Genomic DNA, 23,497 nt, shown 5'->3' with positions numbered 1-23,497 from the left:
ATAGTCTTGAAATCAGTACACAAATGACTAAACATTTTTAGCTACTAGTAATTATGTGTGTGTGTCTTTGTGTGGATGGATCAATATTTACACCAACACATTGAACATTTCTCCACATGCTGATTTTTCACCTTAACATTGTGACAAGATTTAAAATGTTATGGCTCAACCTACCTCTGTAAAGTCAGCTAACAACCTATTAAAATGCACCAGAATGTAGCAAATAACATGTATGATAGTAAAACAAATCTGGGGGAGGACCCCCAGACCCCCACATTATTTTCTTCAAAACAATAACAATATGTTATGGGGGGGCAATATGGTATGGTTATCAAATTAGAGGGTATTTTACAGAAAGTATATTTGGGCAGGCCGGAGGCGGGTACGGGGCAGAGCCCCCCCACATAACCAATCCCAATTTAACCCCTGGGGCTTTTTTAATTCCACAGGCCAAGGGAACTATATCAGGATGCATAGTATCCTGAATCCATGACATAACTGGCCTTTACAAATAAAAATCTGCCTGGGAATTTAACATAGGGTGTTAATTAGGGATGTAATTTTCGCTCCGGAGTATAAAGTCGCATCAGTCAAAAAATGGCTCATGTAGAGGGAAAAACGGGTGAGGAACATTTATTTATTTACGATACATTATTCATTCACAAACACAATTGGTGTCCTTAAAGGTTGGATTTTTCCTAATTTTCTAAACCTTTTCTGGAACAGTGTACTATCCACGGTATCAGAACACCTGACATACAATCCAAATACTCTACAAGAAACCTCAGAGTGTTACATTTAATTTGAAACCAAGATTATGCTTCTACACAAAGAGGTTCATGTCCAGTAAGCATTTGATTGTCAGTTTTGGATAGCCAAAAGTCCTATGGGGAGTTTCCATAGGGAATTTTAAAATGCATAAGCATACCTTAGCAAATAATGGTCTATAGTGCTCATATTTCATGCTATATTGATCTACTTTTGCACCCAGCTTCATAAGACCTGGTGCTAGAGCTCAGTTGTGTTTCTAAAGTGACCAAGTGACCTAGAGAGCTGATATGTGGTCATTTCAGAGATACTTGTTATCCACCTGCATGAAAAAACCTAGCCTCTATAACCTCTCGCCTCCAGTACATCACACAATTATTCTGATTATTGCGTAAGAAACTACAGGGTCTCAGCTTTTCAAAGAGGTCATGCATTTGATGGTATAGGCCAAACTGGGTGGGAGCAGCTGCCTCTAGAGTAGGAACAGTGTGATTTCGGGGGAAAAGTCTAGAAATGGCCCTATCCAGAAGAATTTAAGGCATTAAAATCAATTTCCAAAAGATGATTTATTCCTCTTTTTAGTCAGCTTAAGCATGGGTTCATAAACGTACAGTATGAGCACAACTGTATGGGAGTATGGAATGTCCAATGCTTCTGATGCCACAGTCTAAGCGGATGATTATGAGTTAACACATAAAGTCCGGAAGTTCAATCGTGTACAGCCTGAATGGCATCACGGTGGTGATGGTGAATCTGTACCGGTCCCTTACAATGTACAGCTGCCTAAGGGGAGAGGGACACTCTGCTGTGTATGATTCTAGCATTGTGTGTACCGTTATTTCCCAATTATTTCCCAATTATTTTTGCAGCTCTGAGGTTAATTAAGTATTAAGAAAAAGCAGCAAAACCACATCAATACCCTAGTAACTGCACCCATGTATTAACTCAAGCACAGGACCAATTTTCATCTTTTATTTCAGAAAGCCTTGTGTCATTTCTTGATGGTGAGAAGGTAGTTAAAATACCAAGACACCAGTTCATCCCCTTGTTTTTATCTTGCCCATTTGACTTTAGTTTGGACACAGGAGAGGTTATTCAGGTCAGGAGATTTGGTCAAGACACATACTGGGTTCCTCTGCACAGAGTACATATATACTCAGACCAAATGCAGGGGGAGGAAACCTTAGGTTTTTGTTCATCCCTGCCTGTAGATGGAGTCTCTGTGGTTCTGGGAACAACCTTGCTGGTGGTTCTACTTGGGCCAAGCCTTCAGGACCTCTAGAGGTTTATGGACTTACTAAAGACCTCTCTTCATGTCTTCTCCATGTGCACAGTCACTAGTGGTGCTCACTGCATTGTCAAATACTGTATGTAGATGGGGGTCACTGGCACTCCAGTCTTTTCTGGGAGAAGCTTCTTTTTGTGTCGCAACAGCAACTCGAAATTGAACAGAGATAAGACCCCTCCTTAAGGAAAGTCATTTTGCTGTATTATATTCTTTTGTGGTATTTCCATTTGGAGCACAGGGTTATGTTGAAATGAAAAAGATGCCTAGGCCATGAGGTTTAATATTGTGGACATAACAACCATGTTAAATATCCAGTATGTCTTTCGGAATGTTGAGAGTAGCCTAAAATTCTATTGAAGTTCTGAGCCTGTTGATTGTCAACTAGTACTAAAATCATCACAGATCCATTGATTTTGCTTGGATTTTTATAATTTTTGTCTCTGGAATGAGTATACTGTTTGGGGAAAAGAATGGCATATTGACTGGTGTCATAACTTTGGGAAATAGTTGATTGCCAATGAAGTAGAGATGAATGTATTGGAAAAATGGTGAAAAAAACGGCATTTTTTTTTTGCATCAAATTGAGCCAAAATCATGTAGAAATGTGTTTTAAGGGTTATTTTTTTCAGTGGATGTTGTCAGCACATGTGTTCTGTGCATTTGGAAAGCATTTACTTACAGCCTACCCAGCCCACGGAGAATCTGAGGGAAAAAAAGCATTTTTCATATTTTTTTATAAAAAATACAGGGTGCATACACTAAAATGGCCACAATTTTTTTTCACGATATTTCCGGCAGAGCAGACCCTCTGATTATTGGTTCTTAGGGTGTAAGTTAACAGGAAAAACACAAATAAAAAGCATGATTTTTGAGACTTTGGCTCCCTGACTAGGTTCGATCCCTGTTTGATTTGTAAGGTACTGTTCCAGATCATATCTGTTAATATGTTTTCTTACTTCATCATTACAGTTTCAACTAAACTCTCAGAATGGTCAAAAAGCAAACACATTGCGACATCGAGAGTTTTTACGAGGAGAAAGTTATTTAGAGAACACTTGCGGAAGCAATAAGATTCACTTTATGGTCACTTTGTGTGGTCTCCCATCCAGTAATTGACCAAGGGCATCATCACGGCTTTGCTTTTGACCAAGTCTATGAACATAGGTGACACAGCGAGCCACAGATTTCAAAGACTTCAGCTCCGACACGAGTCATTTGACAGATTTGTTTCACCCTAAACAGCTCTGAGGTGTTGAAATTATTTCAAATCTTCGGAACAATTCAGCACAAAGCCTATCTTCGCCCATCCCTACTTAATTGGTCACTATACAGAAAAGAGAAAAATAATAGACTGAAAAAATAAGGGTTTCATTGGTGGTTTCCATTCCATGGTAAATTTAGTGTTGACTACAACAGTCTCCAACATTTAATAACACATTCTACATGATCTTACCAGAAAACTGAACAAATGCAAACAAAATAATAGCAACAGAATTTAATGAATATAGACATCAAAGCTCTTAGAGCTGTTTCATGCACTAGAGTAATAAAAGACACTTAAATAACTTCAATTAGTTAAATATTGCAGAGGGCCATCTTTCAACTCTGGTGCAATCGTAGGTGGATGGTGGAAGTCTGCAAAGGTGGGATGAGTCTCGGGCCACACAAAGACAAAGCCCATCATAGCGTCTTCATGGAACCAGTTTCAACTACTGTCTTTTGGGCCTCATACATCTTTCCTATAGACACCTGCAAAATCAATGGCAGAAAAGTGGTGAACTAATACTGTGTAAGATGGGAGACTTACAGTATTAGTGCATTAAAGGGCAGATTTACTAACACACTTACACTCATATTAGGCGTTATTTCCTTATAATGGGTCCCTGAAGTGAAGACATGTAAACTAAATCAAAATTCACCATAACGATAACCTCCCACTGCTCCCCGAGTGCAAGGCAGCTCACTGCTACAGGTTAGTGTGTGCTTCACCTCACTGTATGTTCACTGTGTGCTGTGTGTGTTATTTCACGGATGGGATACATGCAGAGATTGGACAAATGCAGAGACCTACTATTCTTTGTGTACGCAAGTATACTTGGCCATGGAAACCTGATTTACTAATTCAAACGAAACAGAGAACTATAGCTCACTACTCCCTCCCCCTCTCTCCTGTGCAATTGAAACGCTCCTAAACCGTAACAAACCAACCTTAAAACTAGTAGGATGATTACGTTACAACGCTATTTTAAGTCGCAGGCGGATCAGAAAGAGACTGCGGTATATATACTGTATATATTTTTTTTTGTTCACCTCCTTTTTATCTGGGCTTTTTGCTGTTGTTTTTTGTTCAGAATGCTCTTGTGTTTCATGGATATTTTGTTCACTGCAATGCTGTAAACCTTTTTCTGTTCTATCATAGTCTACTGTAAACAGTATTTATAATGCACCTCCTGTAGGCCTAGTGAACAGTAAAAAAAAGAAAAAGATTTGCTTTTTACTGGAATGCATTTGAATGTGAATATTATCTGGACATACAGTTCCCAACCAAGAAATGTAGCGTAGAAATGCTGGATTGCATGTTTTGCATGCAAATACCTGTAAAACTGAAACATAAAAGTCTACGCAGTTTTTGTACTGTCAACAGTAGCCAGTATTTTGAAACCTAGTGTACTCTGATTGACTGCATGTATCTTGTGAAGTGAAAACAAGTTTTATTCTTTGACAGAATGATTTCATTTTGAGTCAGATTTCCAGTGTTTTGGTAAAGTTAGTGTGTGCAGAGAAATGACGAGTTAGTGTATATGTAACAAAATGTGGTGTAACAACATGGAATGTGTTTTTGAGAAGAAAATGATCCATTTGGCCAATTGTGTTTTGTAGGTCTGAGTCTGTGTTTAGAGTTTTGAAAATGTGTCAAATGAATGGACAAACGCTTGTTAGCGATTGAAAAAAACTGTAAGGTTTAAACCTCCTGAACTTTATAGTTAAACCCAATGCCCCATTAGTCCCAAAGTCAAAGTGCATGTAAACACAGTCCGATCATTTAATTAGTCCCAAACGAAAACGCTTTTAGCCCGGCGAGAAGCCGCCTCCATTAAAGTCAATAGGAAAGCGCAACCTCACCAGTTTATGCATTAAAAGATAAGATTCCGTACTTGCTGTAATCCAAAGAGTCAGGTAGGTAATTCCTATTATGAATAAATCCCACGAGAAAGACCACGCATACATCCAAGAGGGAATCTTCCAAACGCCACCGCTCATTGCCGGCTTCTTTCTCCAGGTGAACTCGTAACCCCGGACACCTCACAGTTCACCCCCTCCCTCAAACCGTGACATGCATTTAAAGGACTGTCAATCACTGTGACCATGTTAACCCCTTAGCCAGGGCTGTACGCTTAGCTTTTTCACTAGGAGCATAGGTGCTCCTAAATGAAAAAATTTAGGAGCACAGAAAAGAATTTAGGAGCACTATGAAATTTAATTGAAAACCTTATTGCCTTAAAGGAATACGCCACGTAGCACTTGTAACCCCAACCTCCCAACTTCTAGATTCGACTGGAACTTCACGGGATTCAAGTAGTGCTGCGTGAGAACTTTGCGCCTATCTAGTGGTGCTTCGCCAGCGATGAGGCTGAATATAGTTCCAAGTAAAGATCTGCCCAGGTAATAGTCTCGTTCGATTTTGCATTATGATTTGTACTTGTTTTGAACACACGGCTCCCAAGATATATTTAGAAAAAAATGTAGACGTCTCGGTCACTTTTTTTGGAGGACGTGCTAACTGACACCTTTCATCACAGCAACTGTGCGAAGCGAAAGCTAAAATCGCTGCTCCCAAAGCTGGAGAATGCCCGGACGGATTTTAACCGGGTTTTTTTCACTGTTCTAACTCTGGGGGTGACCGAGACTAGCTTAATTTAATTTTTGGGTGGCATATTCCTTTAAGCAGGATTCAGATCATTCACAGCAGTGGCAATCCTAGTCTCTGCTCAAACCCTCCATACACACAGAAAATGGCTTGTCTGGTTTCTATTTCATATTTTGAATTCAGAATTTGTATACATTTTGTTAACAATTCATAGCATTACAGGATCTGCATAATTACTTATAGCTTAAAATTCTAAGTAATTTGAATACTTCATATTGATTACACTTGTCTTTAATGATATTACAGGGGTGGTGTGTAGGTCTAATTGAGTGCCTGCCACTTTAAGAAGTACCGTAGCCTACGTGAACATAATTAGGTTTCATTCTTTAGGAAAATAGTCACGCATAGTTCAAGGATACATGTTTTCATTAAATAACATGAATGTTCAAAAAACTAACAATGGTAAAGACAAATATTTCCGGTGTAATAGAAAAGATGAGTGTCCAGCAATGTTAACTTCTATGATTTAGGTAGCCTACCGTGGCATGGCATTGTGAGTTGTCCGTTCACTTTTTCCTTGGTCATGTTTAATTGGCTGGGTGCTTAACTTACTCTGCCATGACTTGTCTTGGAGTTTGGTAGCCTATATCTGTTATATCCAATGAGTGACAACCAGTGCTCAAAATAAAACGTTACGGTATTCTCCTGATAACGTTAGTGGAATGGATTTAATGTGAACGTAGCCATAAAAAGACGCAGAGTGGCTATATGATACAGCGCACATTTGTGATGAAAATGTTCCGCCTTAAAAGCAGATGTAGCCTATACCGAATCGTGGTTAAATACATCATTTAGACAACAGAATCAGTAGGATACCATTTTTGTTTCATAGAAGTCTACCAGGCCTATGTCAAATGCAGGCTCGGGTGAAGCTGGGAGGAATTAACGCACGGTTTCCACACTGCGTTGAGGCCCATCAACCGTGATAATAATAATATTTGAAATGAACACGGTAATTGTTATAGTCAACAGTTTTTTATCATGGTTTACCGTTTCACCGGTAATTGCTACATAGTCACCAACTAATAACGAACAGATTGAAGAAAAAGAAGAATGGATTTGGAGTGACATTTCTTGCGTGTGTGTGAGAGCGCGAGGTTGATGCTGAAAGCGTGAGTGTCCAGCCAGGTACGTAAGAGTTGTCAACTCTGAAATATGTATACAGATGCGTGAAAATTGTACTATACAAGTTTGATCCACTTGGTGTGGATTCATTTTAGGAGCAAAATGCGAATGAAAGGGTTGAAATCAGTACTCGCACGTGTGCGAGTATTTAATTTTTTGTACTCGCACTAATATATTTTTAGTCGTTTTTGCGACGACCTGCTCGCAGTGTACAGACCTGCCCTTAACCACTGGTAATGACATGACAATTAAAAATTACAATACATACAAGCAAGAATACTATACAGAACAATATGAATTCTATTCAATTCAGCCATGTTAAAAGGTGTACTTATTGACGACTTTTACAAAACGCGCATCTTGACAATGATAGGTTGGAACAGTTTGTTATGTTTTTATGGCTGTTTTTGGAGTCTGGGTGTCCACAGAGACTGTTTTTTTCTTCTTTTTTCTCTTCCACGCACCTTTAATGTTTAGATTCAGAAATGGTCAGTGCATACTCAGCACTCCATGAGCTTATGCAGAAGTGTTCACCTTGCTCAACTATGGTTAATCTAAGATTGCTAGTTATCTTGGTTATTGTAATGGTCATCTCATACTACACTATATTGGCAAATGTATTTGCTCACCTACCTTGACTCACATATGAACTTCAGTCACATCCCATTCGTAATCCATAGGGTTCAATATGATGTCGGTTCACCCTTTGCATCTATAACAGCTTCAACTCTTCTGGGAAGGTTTAGGAATGTGTTTATTGGAAGAAGCGCATTTGTGGGGTCACACACTGATGTCGGATGAGGACACTGCCTGGAAATGTCCAAAATCTCTTGGTTAATGCTGAAGCATTCAGAGTTCCTTTAGATTAGATTAGATTAGAGCCCAGTTTGAGGATGGCCCGTTCCTGTTCCAACATGAGTGTGCACCAGTACACAAAACAAGGTCCATGAAGACGGATGACAGAATTTGGTGTGAATGATCTTTACAAGGCAGATGAGCAAATACTTTTGGCAATATAGTGTATTCTGTCCTTTTTCAGGACAGTCTGAGCTACCCATATCTGCGATGTCTTATGTTAGACTTTATATCAAGATATATCAAAATAGGAGGAGAAGAGTTACATGTATCTATCCCCTTTGGATGATTGAAGACAAGGCATGCTGCTGCATTCTGAATCAATTGTAACAATATTAATACACAAGCAGGTAGGCTAGCTAATAGTGAATTACAGTAGGCCAGCTTATAGTGAATAATAATAGGCCAGCTTTGAGATAACCATGGCCTGCACAAGCTGTATGGAATCTTGTGTCAGATAGGGTGTGATCTTCCTAGTGCTGTAAAGGATAAACTAACATGATTTTGCAAATGAGGCTACATACCATGGGCGTAGGCAGAAATCATAAAATGGGTGGGCCTAGAAAAATTCAGGTGGGCCTGAACCCAAAATATGAATATTCAAATTTGACAAATTATTTTAGAAATGGATTCCAAGTTAAATGATGAACATATGCGTCATTAGGCTACATAACATCGCAAGCAACGTTACCACTTCTCACAGCACTGGCAAAGTGTTTTCAATAGCTGAGGGACAGTGGTTGTCATTATAGCCTATAACGATTATCGTTTATATGGGCCTATTCCGTGCTACCGCTTTTAACGCACAACTGAGAAATAGGCGATTGTTATTAATCAGCTATAAGATGCTGCAACCTATCCGAAACGTCTACCAAGCCTTCTCTGGGTCTGTAGCTAGGCTATATCTTGGGTAGGCTATTAGTTTACAAGCGCTTTTGCACACCTCTTTTGTGGGGACAGGTGCGTTGGAATAGGTTTTAACCAGTTATAGCCTACTTAAGAGAGAAGAGAGAATCCCGCACACTGTCCATTACGCATGCAAACTTTTATTCACAGTATTCACGACATTTCCGTCATAGACCTTCCTCAGGTGAATTTATGACCGAAACGTCGTGAATACCGTGAATACAAGTTTGCATGCGTAATGGACAATGTGCGGGATGCTCTCTTTTAAGTATATCTTGGGTATTGCCATCAATGTTCAAATAAAATATGTTTTCCTTTTTCATTTAATTCGCTTATACGCCCAGTTCCCAAACGTTTGCTGATACTGATTTAGACATGCATGTTTGTGGACATCGTGCCATTTACCTGTGAGATTATTATGTCAGTCAGCTGCACTCTCTCACGTCTTTTACAGCATTGATTCCCGGGGTCAGAGATTTTATTTGAGTCGGCCGTATAGTGACAATTTAGGCAATAGCTTATGTACTTTCTAAATATGATCTTGTCGGAGAGATCAGCCGCAGTTGTAACGAAGGGACATTAAGACCTGCTGCGTTTACTTTGATTAGCAGGTTAATGAACTGCACTCATAGGACTATTTGTTTGTTTAGCTTCAAATAGCTAGGCTTCGTCCGTCTACTTTTAAATAATATGACGCTGAAGACCTGGCAGATGCGTGTTTGGTCCTAGCAGCCAGTGGCGCCTGCTCAAAGAATCTCCCTGTGTATACAGTATATTCACTCCATGTTGGCCTACCATAACTTCCCAGCTATTTATCTCTTTCTGTAAAATAACTACATGCATTTTTTCAACTTTATGAGCCAGAATAACGTAGCCTATAGCTGGGCTGTTCGGAACGCACACATTTTGTTTGCGCATGAGAGAGAATAGCAGCGTTTAGTGCATCTGACGTAGAGCAAAATATATAGCCTATTTTTATTATAACCGTGGGTAGGTGTTGTATTGGGCGCCAGGTAGTGGTAACTACCACATCAGAATATTGCCACAATGCTCCTCTTGTTCATTCACGTCTGAAAATGCCACACCAGTCAGCGATATAGTTTTGAGTTAGTAAAACGAAAGTTTTTGCGTTTGTTACGCACAGAGTTGGGTGGGCCTGACTGACAGGTGGGCAGGCCCAGGCCCATCCGGGCCCACCCGTGGCTACGCCTATGCTACATACTCAGAGAAGTTATGTCGGTCATCAATTATGATACTCAAGTTATGTGCCGATCAGTGAAGGGCTCAGTGAAGATGAGTCAAGTTGGATGTTAATCTGTTAGGGAATAGCAGTTTTTGCTGGAAACAAAAAAAGGTGCTGATCCTTCACCCTGACTGAAATATCCTTAAGGCATGCAGAAATCCGATGGGAAACACTAGAGTCCTCAAGTGGGAAAGATGGGTAAACCTGAGTGTTGTCCGCAAAGCATGTGTGAGATATATGTGGAGGGCTCAAATATTGGCACAACTTTAATGACTGATTTCAAATGTGTACAATAACAAGTTAAATACTACCCTTAATGTATCCTTTTTGTACTTTTTCCAAATCTTGTAGAAAACCAATGAGCATGCTGCACACATTTGTAATGGTTCAGTCATATTGAGAAAATGCTCGTCTTCAACCCTATGAAGTTTGGGCTGTCTATGAATATATATTTTTTAACTATATCAATGACCAAACATTGCTTCCCAGATAGTGTGATTTTCAGGCTGTAAACTTAAAGGGATACCACCATTTTTGCAAATAGGCTCATTTTCCACCTCCCCTTGAGCAAAACAGTTGATATTTACCTTTTTCCCGTTCATCCAGCCATTCTGTGAGTCAGGTGATACAACTTTTAGCTTCAGCCTAGCATAGATCATTGAATCGGATTAGACCATTAGCATCTCGCCTGCTAGCATCATGCTTAAAAGTGACTAAGATTTCTGGTAAATTTCCCATTTAAAACATGTCTCGTCTCAAGTTAGAAAGTGCAATAAGTAAGGAATAATGTATAGAACGCCGGTCATTATCGGAAAATAATTCCCGACAGGATGCACAGAAGCCCGATGCACAGTAGCCCTTGGCTACTAAGTATGTTGCCTGGCAGTTTTAAATGGGAAAATTACCGGAAATCTAAGTCACTTTTAAGCATGATGCTTGAAGGTCAGATGCTAATGGTCTAATACAATTCAATGATCTATGCTAGGCTGAAGCTAAATGTCAGACTCACAGAATGGCTGGATGAACGGTAAAAAGGTAAATATCAACTGTTTTGCTCGAGGGGAGGTGGAAAATGATCTTATTTGCAAAAATGGCAGAATATCCCTTTAAGTAATTTCAAGTAGGGGTGCTCCAACATGGGTACCTAACGATTCAATTCGATTTTGATTATGGGATTTTCGATTCTTCGATTCTGCGATTATAACGATTGTCGATTCGATTCGATTATTGGTGCCACGATTCTTCGATTATTGCCATTTTTAATGCATTTTTCAATATTAAGATTGATTTTGTCTTCATCTGTTGCTACATTTGTAAATAACTAGCCTATCAATTATAACTCGGTTCCTCTATAACTACACTCAATAAGTAAATAACAAGGTTTTTTGAACATTTGACTTGTATTTTTAACCCTCTATACCCCAGTAGAATTCTACAACAATGCTCCAGATTCCTGGGAATTCCGAAACAAAAAGGCAATTTGGGAAACATTTCAAAATATAGCCGCAAGCGGCGATGGCGGGCCCGAGCACCTGCGGTGCGGACCCGTGACATTTCGGAATCTAACAAAGCAACATGTACTTGTTGGTTGGCATGTGCATGAGCAACACACATGCCCACCAAATTTGGCTGATTTTCATCAATGTATGTGTCAACCACAACAGACAACAGGCTAGGTGGCGCTATAGAGTCCCTAAGCCACACCCTAGGCCAGAGCTATCTCTGACTAGGGGTAGCAATAACGCACATGCCCACCAAATGTGGCTCATTTTCGTGAATGTATCAACCACAACAGACAATGCGCTAGGTGACGCTATAGTCCCTAAGCCACACCCTAGGCCAGAGCTCTGTTTCTGACTACTGGCAGTAATAACACACAAGCTCACCAAATGTAATTAATTTTCGTGAATGTATATGTCAACCACAACAGGTAACACACTAGGTGACGCTATAAAGTCCCTAAGCCACATCCTCGGCCAGAGCTCTGTCTCTGAATAGCAATAGCAATAACACACATGCCCACCAAATTTGGTTAATTTTGGTGTATGTACGTGTCAACCAGAACAGACAATGCGCTAGGTGGCGCTATGGAGTCCCTAAGCCACACCCTAGGCCAGATCTCTGTCTCTAACTAGTAGTAGCAATAACACACAAGCCCACTAAATTTGGTTCATTTTCGTGAATATATGAGTCAACCACAATAGACAACGCACTAGGTGGCGCTATAGAGTCCCTAAGCCACACCCTTGGCCAGAGCTCTGTCTCTGACTAACGATAGTAATAACGCACAAGCCCACCAAATTTGGTTCATTTTCGTGAATGTTTGTGTCAACCACAACAGACAACGCGCTGCTAGGTGGCGCTATAGAGTCCCGAAGCCACACCTTAGGCCAAAGCTCTGTCTCTGACTAGCCATAGGAATAACACACAAGTCCACCAAATTTGGTTCATTTTCGTGAATGTTTGTGTCAACCACAACAGATAACGTGCTGCTAGGTGGCTCTATAGAGTCCCAAAGCCACACCTTAGGCCAGAGCTCTGTCTCTGACTAGCAGAAGCAATTCCACATGTAGTTGCCAAATTACATCCAATTCATAACCTTTTTTCTGCCTATAACACTAACTTCCTGTTTCTTAATAAAACGCCATAATTCAAACCTTCGCCATTTCAATATACTTCAAAAATTCAAAAATCTGGTCGCAATTCCTCTCGGGCAACCCCTCAAGATCATTTTAGTGCTTATATGACATGATTTCGATAAACCGTCTAGGAGAAGTGTTTCAAAATACGTGATGTGCAAAAATCATAATCATAATCATAACTCAAATTCTTTTAAGATTCACTATATAGTTTAAATGTAAAACTTGTTCAAATTCATACAACACACATGTCCACCAAATTTGGTTCATTTCCATGAATGTATGTGTCAACCACAACAGACAGCGCGCTAGGTGGCGCTATAGAGTCCCTGAGCCACACCCTAGGCCAGAGGTCTAACTCTCAGTAGAGGCATCAATTCCACAGGTGGCTGCAAAATTTCAAGAGTTTTAGAGCATGCCAAGTTGGTGAAAAAGGGCAAAACATGTCCGGTAAGAGGAAAATACTATAATCTGAGCAAAAACAATAGGGCCTTGCACCTACGGTGCAGCCACTTTCAGTGGCCGCACCTCGGTGCTCGGGCCCTAATAAGCAAGAATAACTAAAAAGCTAATGAAAAGTGTCCATTGTAAGTTTCTTTCAGTTTAAAGATTAGAAATAGCTCTTTCAAATGATATGTGATCCATTAAGAATTATATATTCATATTTTCCATAGACGGGCACTGAACTTTATCAAAAGGATAATTTGTGACCAAACGAGTATTCAGTCCTCTTGTTAAATTGGATAGAATACTTTGGCAGTAAGTTACAATACAAACATGTACTGTAGGTACATTTTAGTATTGCTGTGCATAACATATCAACATATCAGGTGATTGAGGGGTTCAGTTGTTGTGTTAGCAAAGCATAGGGCCCGAGCACCGAGGTGCGGCCACTGAAAGTGGCTGCACCGTAGGTGCAAGGCCCTATTGTTTTTGATCAGATTCTTCTTATTATTCTCTCTTCGTCTTAGCACGTGCGGCCTTTTTACACCAACTTGGCATGCTCCAAAACTCTTGTAATTTGGCAGCTACATGTGGAATTACAGTCGCTACTCAGAGACAGAGCTGTGGCCTAGGGTGTGGCTCAGGGACTCTGTAGCGCCACCTATTGAGCTGTCTGTTGTGGTTGACATATACATGCACGAAAATGAACCAAATTTGGTGGGCATGTGTGTTCTATTAATCTGAACAACTTTTACATTGCGACTACATAGTGAATCTTAGACAAATTTGAGTTATGATTATTATTATGAATTTTGCACATCATGTATTTTGAAACACTTCTCCTAGACGGTTTATCGAAATCATGTCATATAAGCACTAAAATGATCTTGCGGGGTTGCCCGAGAGGAATTGCGAACAGATTTTTGAATTTTTGAAGTATATTGAAATGGCAAAGGTTTGAATTATGGCGTTTTATTAAGGCGAGACACGGCAGGTGAAAATACTGTTTTTGTGACCTCCGGTCAATTTCGAGATTTTGAGCTAGTTTGCTACTTTAGCATGTATTCTACCACCCTACTACAACAACAAAGTCCGATTTGCACATTTAAGTGTTTATTTCACGAACTTTTGTCTACTCGCGCCTGTATATTTCTCCTAATTTTACCAAAAGTTTCCATTCTAAAGTGTCATGTACTACCGTGATCGTGATCCAAATCATATCGTGTTTGATACCGTTGGAAAGCCCTGCTTCTCCTACAAGACGCTATGCTATCCAAATATGGGCATTTCCTTTGTATTAGCAACCAATCGCGAAAGTTCAAAGACGAGTCTAAGCTGAGAACGCATTTCATTGGCTGTGTTTCAAGGCTGTTTTCTCAAAACGAGTTTTCCCCCACACGCCAAGCAAAGGATCTCCACTTCTGCAGCACCTACATACACCAAACTTTCCAGTCTTATTCTTAACTATATTTGGAAGATATTTACAGAGGGATTTGTTGATATAGCATTCTTGGCATGATTTACATGACTTTTTATGCCTAAAAATAGGGCGAAAATACACTTTTTAAGCCAATTGCCAGTATTTTCTGATTTACTGGAAAACAAAAGAAGATATTCATAATCCCCTCTGTAAATGTTTTTTTATTTGATATATTAACACAACAAAAAAATAATTTTCAACCTGGCTTTTTCCAATGGTCAGATCCTTCGCATCAAAATATATGCAAATTAGCGCATATTTAATGAGATATAGCCTAATTAGCATATTTAAACATTAAATTAAAGAAAACTTGCTATACATTTTATTCTCCTATTTATGTGAGTATTCAACTGGTAAAGTTTCATGAAGATATCTTTAAGTTTAACATTTTCCCCTATTCACCTGGGGTGTCTCGCCTTAAAGGGATATTCCGCCATTTTTGGAAATACGCTCATTTTCCACCTCCCCTCGAGCAAAACAATCGATATTTACCTTGTTCCCGTTCATCCAGCCATTCTGTGAGTCTGGCGATACAACTTTTAGCTTCAGCCTAGCATAGATCATTGAATTGGATTAGACCATTAGCTTCTCGCCTGCTAGCTTCATGTTTAAAAGTGACTAAGATTTCTGGTAATTTTCTCATTTAAAACGTGTCTCCTCTCAAGTTAGAAAGTGCAATAAGACCAACTGAAAATGAAACCTGGCGTTTTTCTAGGCTGATTTGACATGGAACTACACTCTCATCTGGCGTAATAATCAAGGCAACTTGCACACTACTGGCACTACTATTGCTTGTTGTCTATGGGGACTATTTTCAGATGCTGCGTACGATATCACTGCGCCTATGGTACGTTTGCAAGTTGCCTCGATTATTACGCCAGATGAGAGTGTAGTTCCATGTCAAATCAGCCTAGAAAAACGCCAGGTTTCATTTTCAGTTGGTCTTATTGCACTTTCTAACTTGAGAGGAGACACGTTTTAAATGGGAAAATTACTAGAAATCTTAGTAACTTTTAAACATGAAGCTAGCAGGCGAGAAGCTAATGGTCTAATCCGATTCAATGATCTATGCTAGGCTGAAGCTAAAAGTTGTATCGCCAGACTCACAGAATGGCTGGATGAACGAGAACAAGGTAAATATCGATTGTTTTGCTCGAGGGGAGGTGGAAAATGAGCGTATTTCCAAAAATGGCGGAATATCCCTTTAAGAAACAGGAAGTTGGTGTTATAGGCAGAAAAAAGGTTATGAATTGGATGTAATTTGGCAGCTACATGTGGAATTGCTTCTGCTAGTCAGAGACAGAGCTCTGGCCTAAGGTGTGGCTTCGGGACTCTATAGCGCCACCTAGCAGCATGTTATCTGTTGTGGTTGACACAAACATTCACGAAAATGAACCAAATTTGGTGGACTTGTGTGTTATTGCTACTACTAGTCAGAGACAGAGCTTTGGCCTAGGGTGTGGCTTAGGAACTCTATAGCGCCACCTAGCACATTGTCTGTTGTGGTTGACACATACATTGATGAAAATGAACCAAATTTGGTGTGCTTGTGTGTTATTGCTATCGCTAGTCAGAGACAGAGCTCTGGCCTAAGATGTGGCTTCGGAACTCTATAGCGCCACCTAGCAGCATGTTATCTGTTGTGGTTGACACAAACATTAACGAAAATGAACCAAATTTGGTGGACTTGTGTGTTATTGCTATGGCTAGTCAGAGACAAAGCTTGGCCTAGGGTGTGGCTTAATGACTCTATAGCGCCACCTAGCGCATTGTCTGTTGTGGTTGACACAAACATTCACGAAAATTAACCAAATTTGGTGGGCTTGTGTGTTATTGCAATCGCAAGTCAGAGACAGAGCTCTGGCCTAGGGTATGGCTTAAGGACTCTATAGCGCCACCTAGCACATTGTCTATTGTGGTTGACACATACATTCACAAAAATGAACCAAATTTGGTGGACTTGTGTGTTATTGCTATGGCTAGTCAGAGACAGAGCTTTGGCATAGGGTGTGGCGTAGGGACTCTATAGCGCCACCTAGTGCATTGTCTGTTGTGGTTGACACATACATTCACGAAAATGAACCAAATTTGGTTGCCATATGTGTTATTGCTATAGCTATTCAGAGACAGCGCTCTGGCCAAGGGTGTCTTAGGGACTGTATAGCGCCACCTAGCGCATTGTCTGTTGTGATTGACACACACATTCACGAAAATGAACCAAATTTGGTGGGCTTGTGCGTTATTGCTATCGATAGTCAGAGATAGAGCTCTGGCCTAGGGTGTGGCTTAGGGACTCTATAGCGCCACCTAGAGCATTGTCTGTTGTGGTTGACACGTACATTCACCCAAATGAACCAAATTTGGTGGGCATGTGTGTTACTGCTATAGTTATTCAGAGACAGAGCTCTGAGCTCTGGCCTCGGGTGTGGCTTAGGGACCTTATAGCGCCACCTAGCGCATTGTCTGTTGTGGTTGACACACACATTCACGAAAATGAACCAAATTTGGTGGGCTTGTGCGTTATTGCTATCGATAGTCAGAGATAGAGCTCTGGCCTAGGGTGTGGCTTAGGGACTCTATAGCGCCACCTAGCGTGTTGTCTGTTGTGGTTGACACACACATTCAGGAAAATTGACCAAATTTGGTGGGCATGTGTTGCTCATGCACATTAGGGCTTTGACTTTTGGCCACAAACTCGTATTCGAAGTTCGTTTGGTTATTAATATCAAACTTCGAATGTATTCGAATATTTGTTAATAATATTTTGACCATTATTTTTATGCTATTGGAAAAACACGCAGCATTCATTAAGCTGAATTTCCTTTTCCTGCTCTCCCTCCGTCTCTCTGTCACTCATGCGTCTGTGTGTCTCTCTCTCTCTCACAAACATGCACACACACACACACACACACACACACGTAGCCTACACGTACACAGCCCCTCCACTCCGTGCAGACCGCGTCTGTCTCCATGAAAACAAGATCCCTGGAAGCTTGATTGCACCGACATAACGCTGTTCAGGTGGAGGCACTATGCATACAACTTTACCAAACAGTATAGCCGAAGTAGCCTAAACTCATTCTCCATGGCCCGCTTTCTCTCGTCCTCCCTCGTGCGCGCTCAATGGACACCCGTCCCTCGACATGCATCCTAAACATTCACAATCGTGAAAGCAATGACGCATAGAAGACAACAAGCTAAATTATCCGGTTAGCATGATTAGCATGCTGCACAGATTAAAACTCTTGCATTCAAGTTGATTGACCATCTCAATACCAATGTCTTCCAACTCCAAGACTTAAAAGGGCCTGTCCCAATGAGGAAGTTACTATTAGCTTACCTTGAAACTATACACACACGTGGGGAAACTGAATAGGCTAGTCAAACCACTCGCTAACATCACATACAGGAGCCCAGATGAGTAAGCCTAATAGCCTAATGAGCTCATGATTCACGACTTTACCAGATGTGAGAAAGCTGCTGAATCTGAAAACAACGTTTGCATGCAAACACATGTACAAAAAAATAATGCTCATAACAGGTTCGAATATTAAGAGCTGCCTAAAATTCGTTCGAATATCATATATTTTTCAAAAATTCGAATTATATTCGAGTAACGAAGTTCGGAGTCAAAGCCCTAATGCACATGCCCACCAACACGCACATGTTGCTTTGTTAGATTCCGAAATGTCACAGGTCTCCGCACCGCAGGTGCTCGGGCCCGCCATCGCCGCTTGCGGCTATATTTTATTTTATGACCGTTATGTTAACATTCGCCTTGACATTAAATTGACATATTGAAGGTTGGCTGGATAGAGTACTAGACTATGGCTAGATCAGCTAATTTATTTAAGAAAACATGTTCATTCATAAATAAACAAGGATCCAATATTCCGACAAGCATGTTTAAAGGCTGAGCAGAAAGATTATATCAATAAAACGGTTTCAAGACCCCATTTAGGCTACAGAGCCATAAAAAGAACCTCTGCTGTACAGCCAACAAGGCAAGAACGAGTGACTGACTGAACGAGAGACCTGCACCTTGCCTGCCGCAAGGTAGTGAGCTTACAAACGAAAGCATCAAGCTAACGAGGAGAAATGCTGAACGAGATGAACGTTAGCTTGGTTTAAACTTTTTTCATTAGTCTCATGTTTTGACATGCACGTGGTCACTGACTGTTGATTAAAAGTGCACATAATCATGAAGTTGCAGCTACTTGTATGGTTTTGAACTACCGTGGCCATGTACAATCCACAACTAGCTAGCCAACAAGTTTCTGCCACTCGCGAAGTAATTTTGTTTTCTTTCATGGAAACGGTTGCTATGCATTCCTGCCTCTCATTGGCTTATTCGATGAGAACGTCTTAGAATCAGTACAGATAACATTTATGATTGGTTTGGCCCAGTATTCACAGCAGCAGTAGGTTAGTGTGAAGTGCTCTATTTGTTGTGGTCCCACTCAAACACGCGCGTTAAGGTTCTGGTTACATGTTTTTTGTTGCGGTCTTGCGGCAATATATCAAAGTGAATTTAATTGTATTTATTTATTTATTTTAAACATCGACATTAATTAAACGATGCCAAATCGTCACGTCCCCCATCGCGATGCATCGCCAAATCGATGAATTGCACCCACCCCTAATTTCAAGGGCTGAAAATAATATGAAGACAGGATTTGAACAACAGGCCTTGGTTTTGGGACCCATTCTTGATATAGGACATGGTTTTAAAAAAATCTCATAGTATGATTATTCTGTTTAAGGAAGGTTTAGTAGTACCTGCCTCTGGATTAGTGCTAAACTTTCCCAGGCCTGGTTTAGCAGCCTCTGGAGGTTTTGGGGGTCTTCAACATTCTTGTTTTCCTTGAAGGCATCCTTCACCCTACGCATTGCATATGTTCTACCAAATACAGAAATAATAAGAAACAAATCATAAAAAACAGCAAATATTTAATATCTGGATAGAGGCAACCATAATAAGTACACAGATACTGTCATGCTATGATGCTGCCAAAAGTACTAGGCCATCATTTGCTCTTATGCAAAACATGAATTTTGTTCAGATTTTATAGTATACTAGGTTTTCACAAAAGGTTATGCACATGGTGGATTCTACCACTCGCACCACTGTACAAGTGCAAAGTAATGCATTCATGCAAGTCAGAGGTACTTTAGCATTCAATAAAACCTTGAAGCCTTGAAAACACTGGGAGTGATATCAAATTGAAGGACACAATCCCAACTGTCATCAATAAAATGACAAGTTAAGTAGGCTTAATTAGCCTAATCCTGGCTGTAGATAAAGCAGGATATTTTTTTGCCAATATTTTACCAAATGAATAAATAAATGTTGAAGCGACGGAGACGGAGATGAGACGAGTTCGCCATTGACATTTCAAAGAACTGTCGCCAATTAGCAGACTCCAGTGTGAACGCTCCGGAGGAGCCGCCTAAGCCTGTGGTAGGTTTAATTTCTCCCTTTGCCCTGTACAAGAAGCAGACATAATTTCGTTCGGTCCTTGTTAGGAATATGCTTAGCTAGCTAGATTAAAACTGTTAATGTTAGTGCTCATGCAGTACAACGTTTTTAGATATGATGCACTGTAGCCTGCTAAATCTATCCATGAGACTTGCATGATCACATCTGTTGATTTTCCACGTCAAACGAAGCGAGCTGATTGGCTGACTGGCTGTTCAGTAAGCAGTGCTGTGATTGGCTGTTTAGGTCACATGACTTTTGGCGATTGGTAAAAAAGTTTTGCACACTTGTAGATTCGTTTCGTACCCGCAGATCTGTTTCGTGTCTGTAGAAAACAGATACGCACTTGCAAAGGGAAAATCTGTGCGTGCAAAAACCGTTTGCAAACTCACAAAACTTTTTTCCACACAGTGACAAAACGGATTTGCAGATGTACGAATAATTTTTACATGCACAAAAAAAAAAAATACAACTACAAAATATTTGTGCAGGTGCACAAAACATGTTTACGAACTCAAAATATTGCTACAGACACACAAAACTTTTGGCGAGGATTTTACACGATAAGAGCTCTCCTTCTCAGCTGTTTTGCTACACGTCTCCGTCGTTGCAAAATTACGAGCATGATATTGTTAAACTCATGTTGTTGCATCAAACGGTCTTGACGCTCGAGCACTTCTGCAAAGCTATAAACTATATTGCTAGGCTAATAACGATAGCCTGACTCTCGCCAGACCCTTGTAGTTCCGCCATGCTCCACCAGAGGCGTTTCGCTGAGCTCCACACAAGGGTCTGGACGCGAGGGCAATCCAAACCCCTGGGCCAGTGCTCAAAAAATAAGCAACCAATCAGGAGCGCCGAAGCGAGTGTTTGATTCAAATAACAATGGCGGCACGCAGCGAGGAGTCTTGTGCTGACATTGATTCTGCTATTTCAACCGTTTTGTCGAATCTATCGAGTATTCATTCTTTAAAAGATTAACAGAGAATAGTTTTGAAGACATTTAATGGTGGCAAGGATGTTTTTACTCTTCTTCCGACCGGGTTTGGCAAGAGCTTGAAGAAGCCTAGCACGTCATTCAAGATAACAGGCAAGTGGTTTATCGAATCACATGCGAGGATGTTTTACAAGGACCCGCCTTCAGAAATACATCTCCTATCGAGAAGTCCCAGATCCTTGTGTGAAGCACACAGCGAACTACAGGATCTGGCGAAAGTCAGGTTATAATAACGAGTACCAGGGTGGGAATTATACCAAGGCCATGCGGCCATGGCCGCCGTTGCCCTACACTTTGGCCTTGATGCCCCGTGAAAAAAACCCCATCGTACGGCCACAGTGGCCTTTATGCCCCTGACTTAGGGTTGCCAACCATTCAGTATAATACGGAATCGTCCCATATTTGACACTACAAGTCTTGTTCCGTATTGAACTGATACGGAACGCTCTTTGAGTGAAATTAGGTCCGGTGCTTCACCTGATAATTTGCTGCGCAATTGATCACGCAATCGCGTTTCTGCAATCAGGAGGAAATGCTAGCTAATTCGATGTGATGAAACATAGAGCCATACAATTAAGTGGTGGTATGAGCTTTCATTGAATGTATGCGTGTGCGCGTTTGCATGACTGGAACTGAAACTGAAACTACACGATAACATTGTGTCAAAGCTCTGCTTCAACCTGTCGTAAGGCTATTTAATTATTTAACTACATTTAATAGAGCAACGTGGATTCCCGCAACTTCCATACAAACAGGGCAAACATTGTTTAGCATTGAGTATTGTTTACCGGTAGTCAAATGTGGATATAGCATGGTCAGAAGATTGTAGCCTTAGTCTTTCATTTAAAAATCTCCAAATGTACGCCTATCTCCACGGCTGTTTACCATAGACAAAAGTTGGTATTGTGTCTTCTTACATTCAGGCATTCAAATAAAATTTCATTATAAACCATATCATTTTATTTCTCCATTTGCCTACCAGAGTGTTGCCGTTTTCAGACAGCGGTGTATTTTCGCAATGTTCACGGACTTTTACTTTCAGCAAATACCCTATGCGTCATGTCTGAATGTCCGCTATCGTCAGAATTGTGGCTGGTAATTATCGCAGAATGTGCAGAAACCTGTCTGAAAACTGCTTTTGATGCTTGCATGAGAGAAACATCCCAAAACAATAGCACCCATATTTGCTGTTGTTCTCAGAAGTATCTCTCATACAAACATACAAAAACGATTGTAATTATATAGCCTATCTTACATTAGTAAAGCAGACCCCTGATGTGCATAGTTTTCACAAACTTTTTATAAACAATTTTGGCTGCTTTGAAGTGAAAGTGTATGTCTAACAATATAGCATAATACTAATTGTGATAAGATAATCATAATGATGATTTGATGGGGGATGGGGTGAGGTATGTGTAGGTGGGCCCTATGACTTCAAAGTCTGCCATGATTGGGCCTCAACTTAAAAAAGTTTGAGGCTGCGTTCGTGTTTCTCAAAGCCTACAGAGGCTAGCGGGTCTATGTATTGTGTCGAGATAACCCATCGAATTTTACTCAGTGGCTTTTGTGCTCTATTATGTGGCCTTGGTGCCCCTACAAAAAAAAAAGGTGAAGGCCAAATGGCCTTGCCCCTAAAATGACGAAATTCCAGTACGCAAAGTTTCCATAGTATTTACGTGGGCCAACTTTGACTTTGGCTTCCTTATTCTTTACCCCGCCAACACGTTTACCGGCCAATGGTTGAACGACCTTAGCACATGTGTATTTGTTTATAAATTCTGGTCCGGTTGCAATTAATCACAGTGTGAAAGCGAACCGCACTAAGAAATAAAAGAAAGAAAAAAAATGTTCCGGACCAAAGCAAGTGAACTAACGGACCTTCCTGGTGTGAATACGCCCTAAGTCATTGGGACTTTGGTGGCCCGAGTCTGAACAGAGCCATATTAGCTGGGGAGAAATACGTGAAAAATCATGAAGATTGGGCACTTCTGGAAAAGTTTTTGATTTTTGGCAGGGTGTTGGGTATGGGATATGAACAAAATAGCTGGATCGGGGATCGGAAAAAATTAGCAGATCCATGGGCCGATCCGAATTTAATTTAGTTTAAAAAAAAAAAGCTGAGCCATGACGCGCAACCAGCCATTTAGTGCTCTCACCTCACTGTGTGCTCTGAGTGTCTAAATACATGGATGGGATAAATACAGATGGGATAAATACAGATACCAAATTTAAATCATAGGATCAAAAGATTATCTATTATCTATTATCTATATAGGTAGCAATCATTATTCACAGAAAATTTGAAGTCTTTAGCTTGAACACTTTTTGAGATAATGACATCTGAA

The 23,497-nt window shown here is 40.5% G+C and overlaps 1 protein-coding gene across 4 annotated transcripts in view; it reads right to left on the bottom strand.

Annotated features, from left to right (window-relative positions):
- Window positions 1-3,536: 3,536 nt before the first annotated feature.
- The window catches only part of LOC134066203 (LYR motif-containing protein 4A), a 30,734-nt gene continuing 10,773 nt past the window's right edge, over window positions 3,537-23,497 (bottom strand). The window contains exons 2-4 of one of the 4 annotated variants that reach the window (XM_062521450.1): window positions 19,460-19,576; window positions 10,701-10,758; window positions 3,537-3,805 (exon numbers count right to left, since the gene is read on the bottom strand). In XM_062521450.1, coding sequence (XP_062377434.1) covers window positions 3,737-3,805; window positions 10,701-10,758; window positions 19,460-19,576 — 244 coding nt within the window. In that variant the 3' untranslated portion in view covers window positions 3,537-3,736. Of the gene's footprint in view, window positions 3,806-10,700; window positions 10,759-19,455; window positions 19,577-23,497 lie in introns of all 4 variants that reach the window. The other 3 variants (XM_062521451.1, XR_009936388.1, XR_009936387.1) reach the window with 3 other exon arrangements.

The sequence above is a fragment of the Sardina pilchardus genome, chromosome 19 (assembly GCF_963854185.1).
Source record: "Sardina pilchardus chromosome 19, fSarPil1.1, whole genome shotgun sequence".
Lineage (NCBI taxonomy): Eukaryota > Metazoa > Chordata > Actinopteri > Clupeiformes > Clupeidae > Sardina > Sardina pilchardus.
This window is presented reverse-complemented; position numbering and strand designations above follow the sequence as displayed.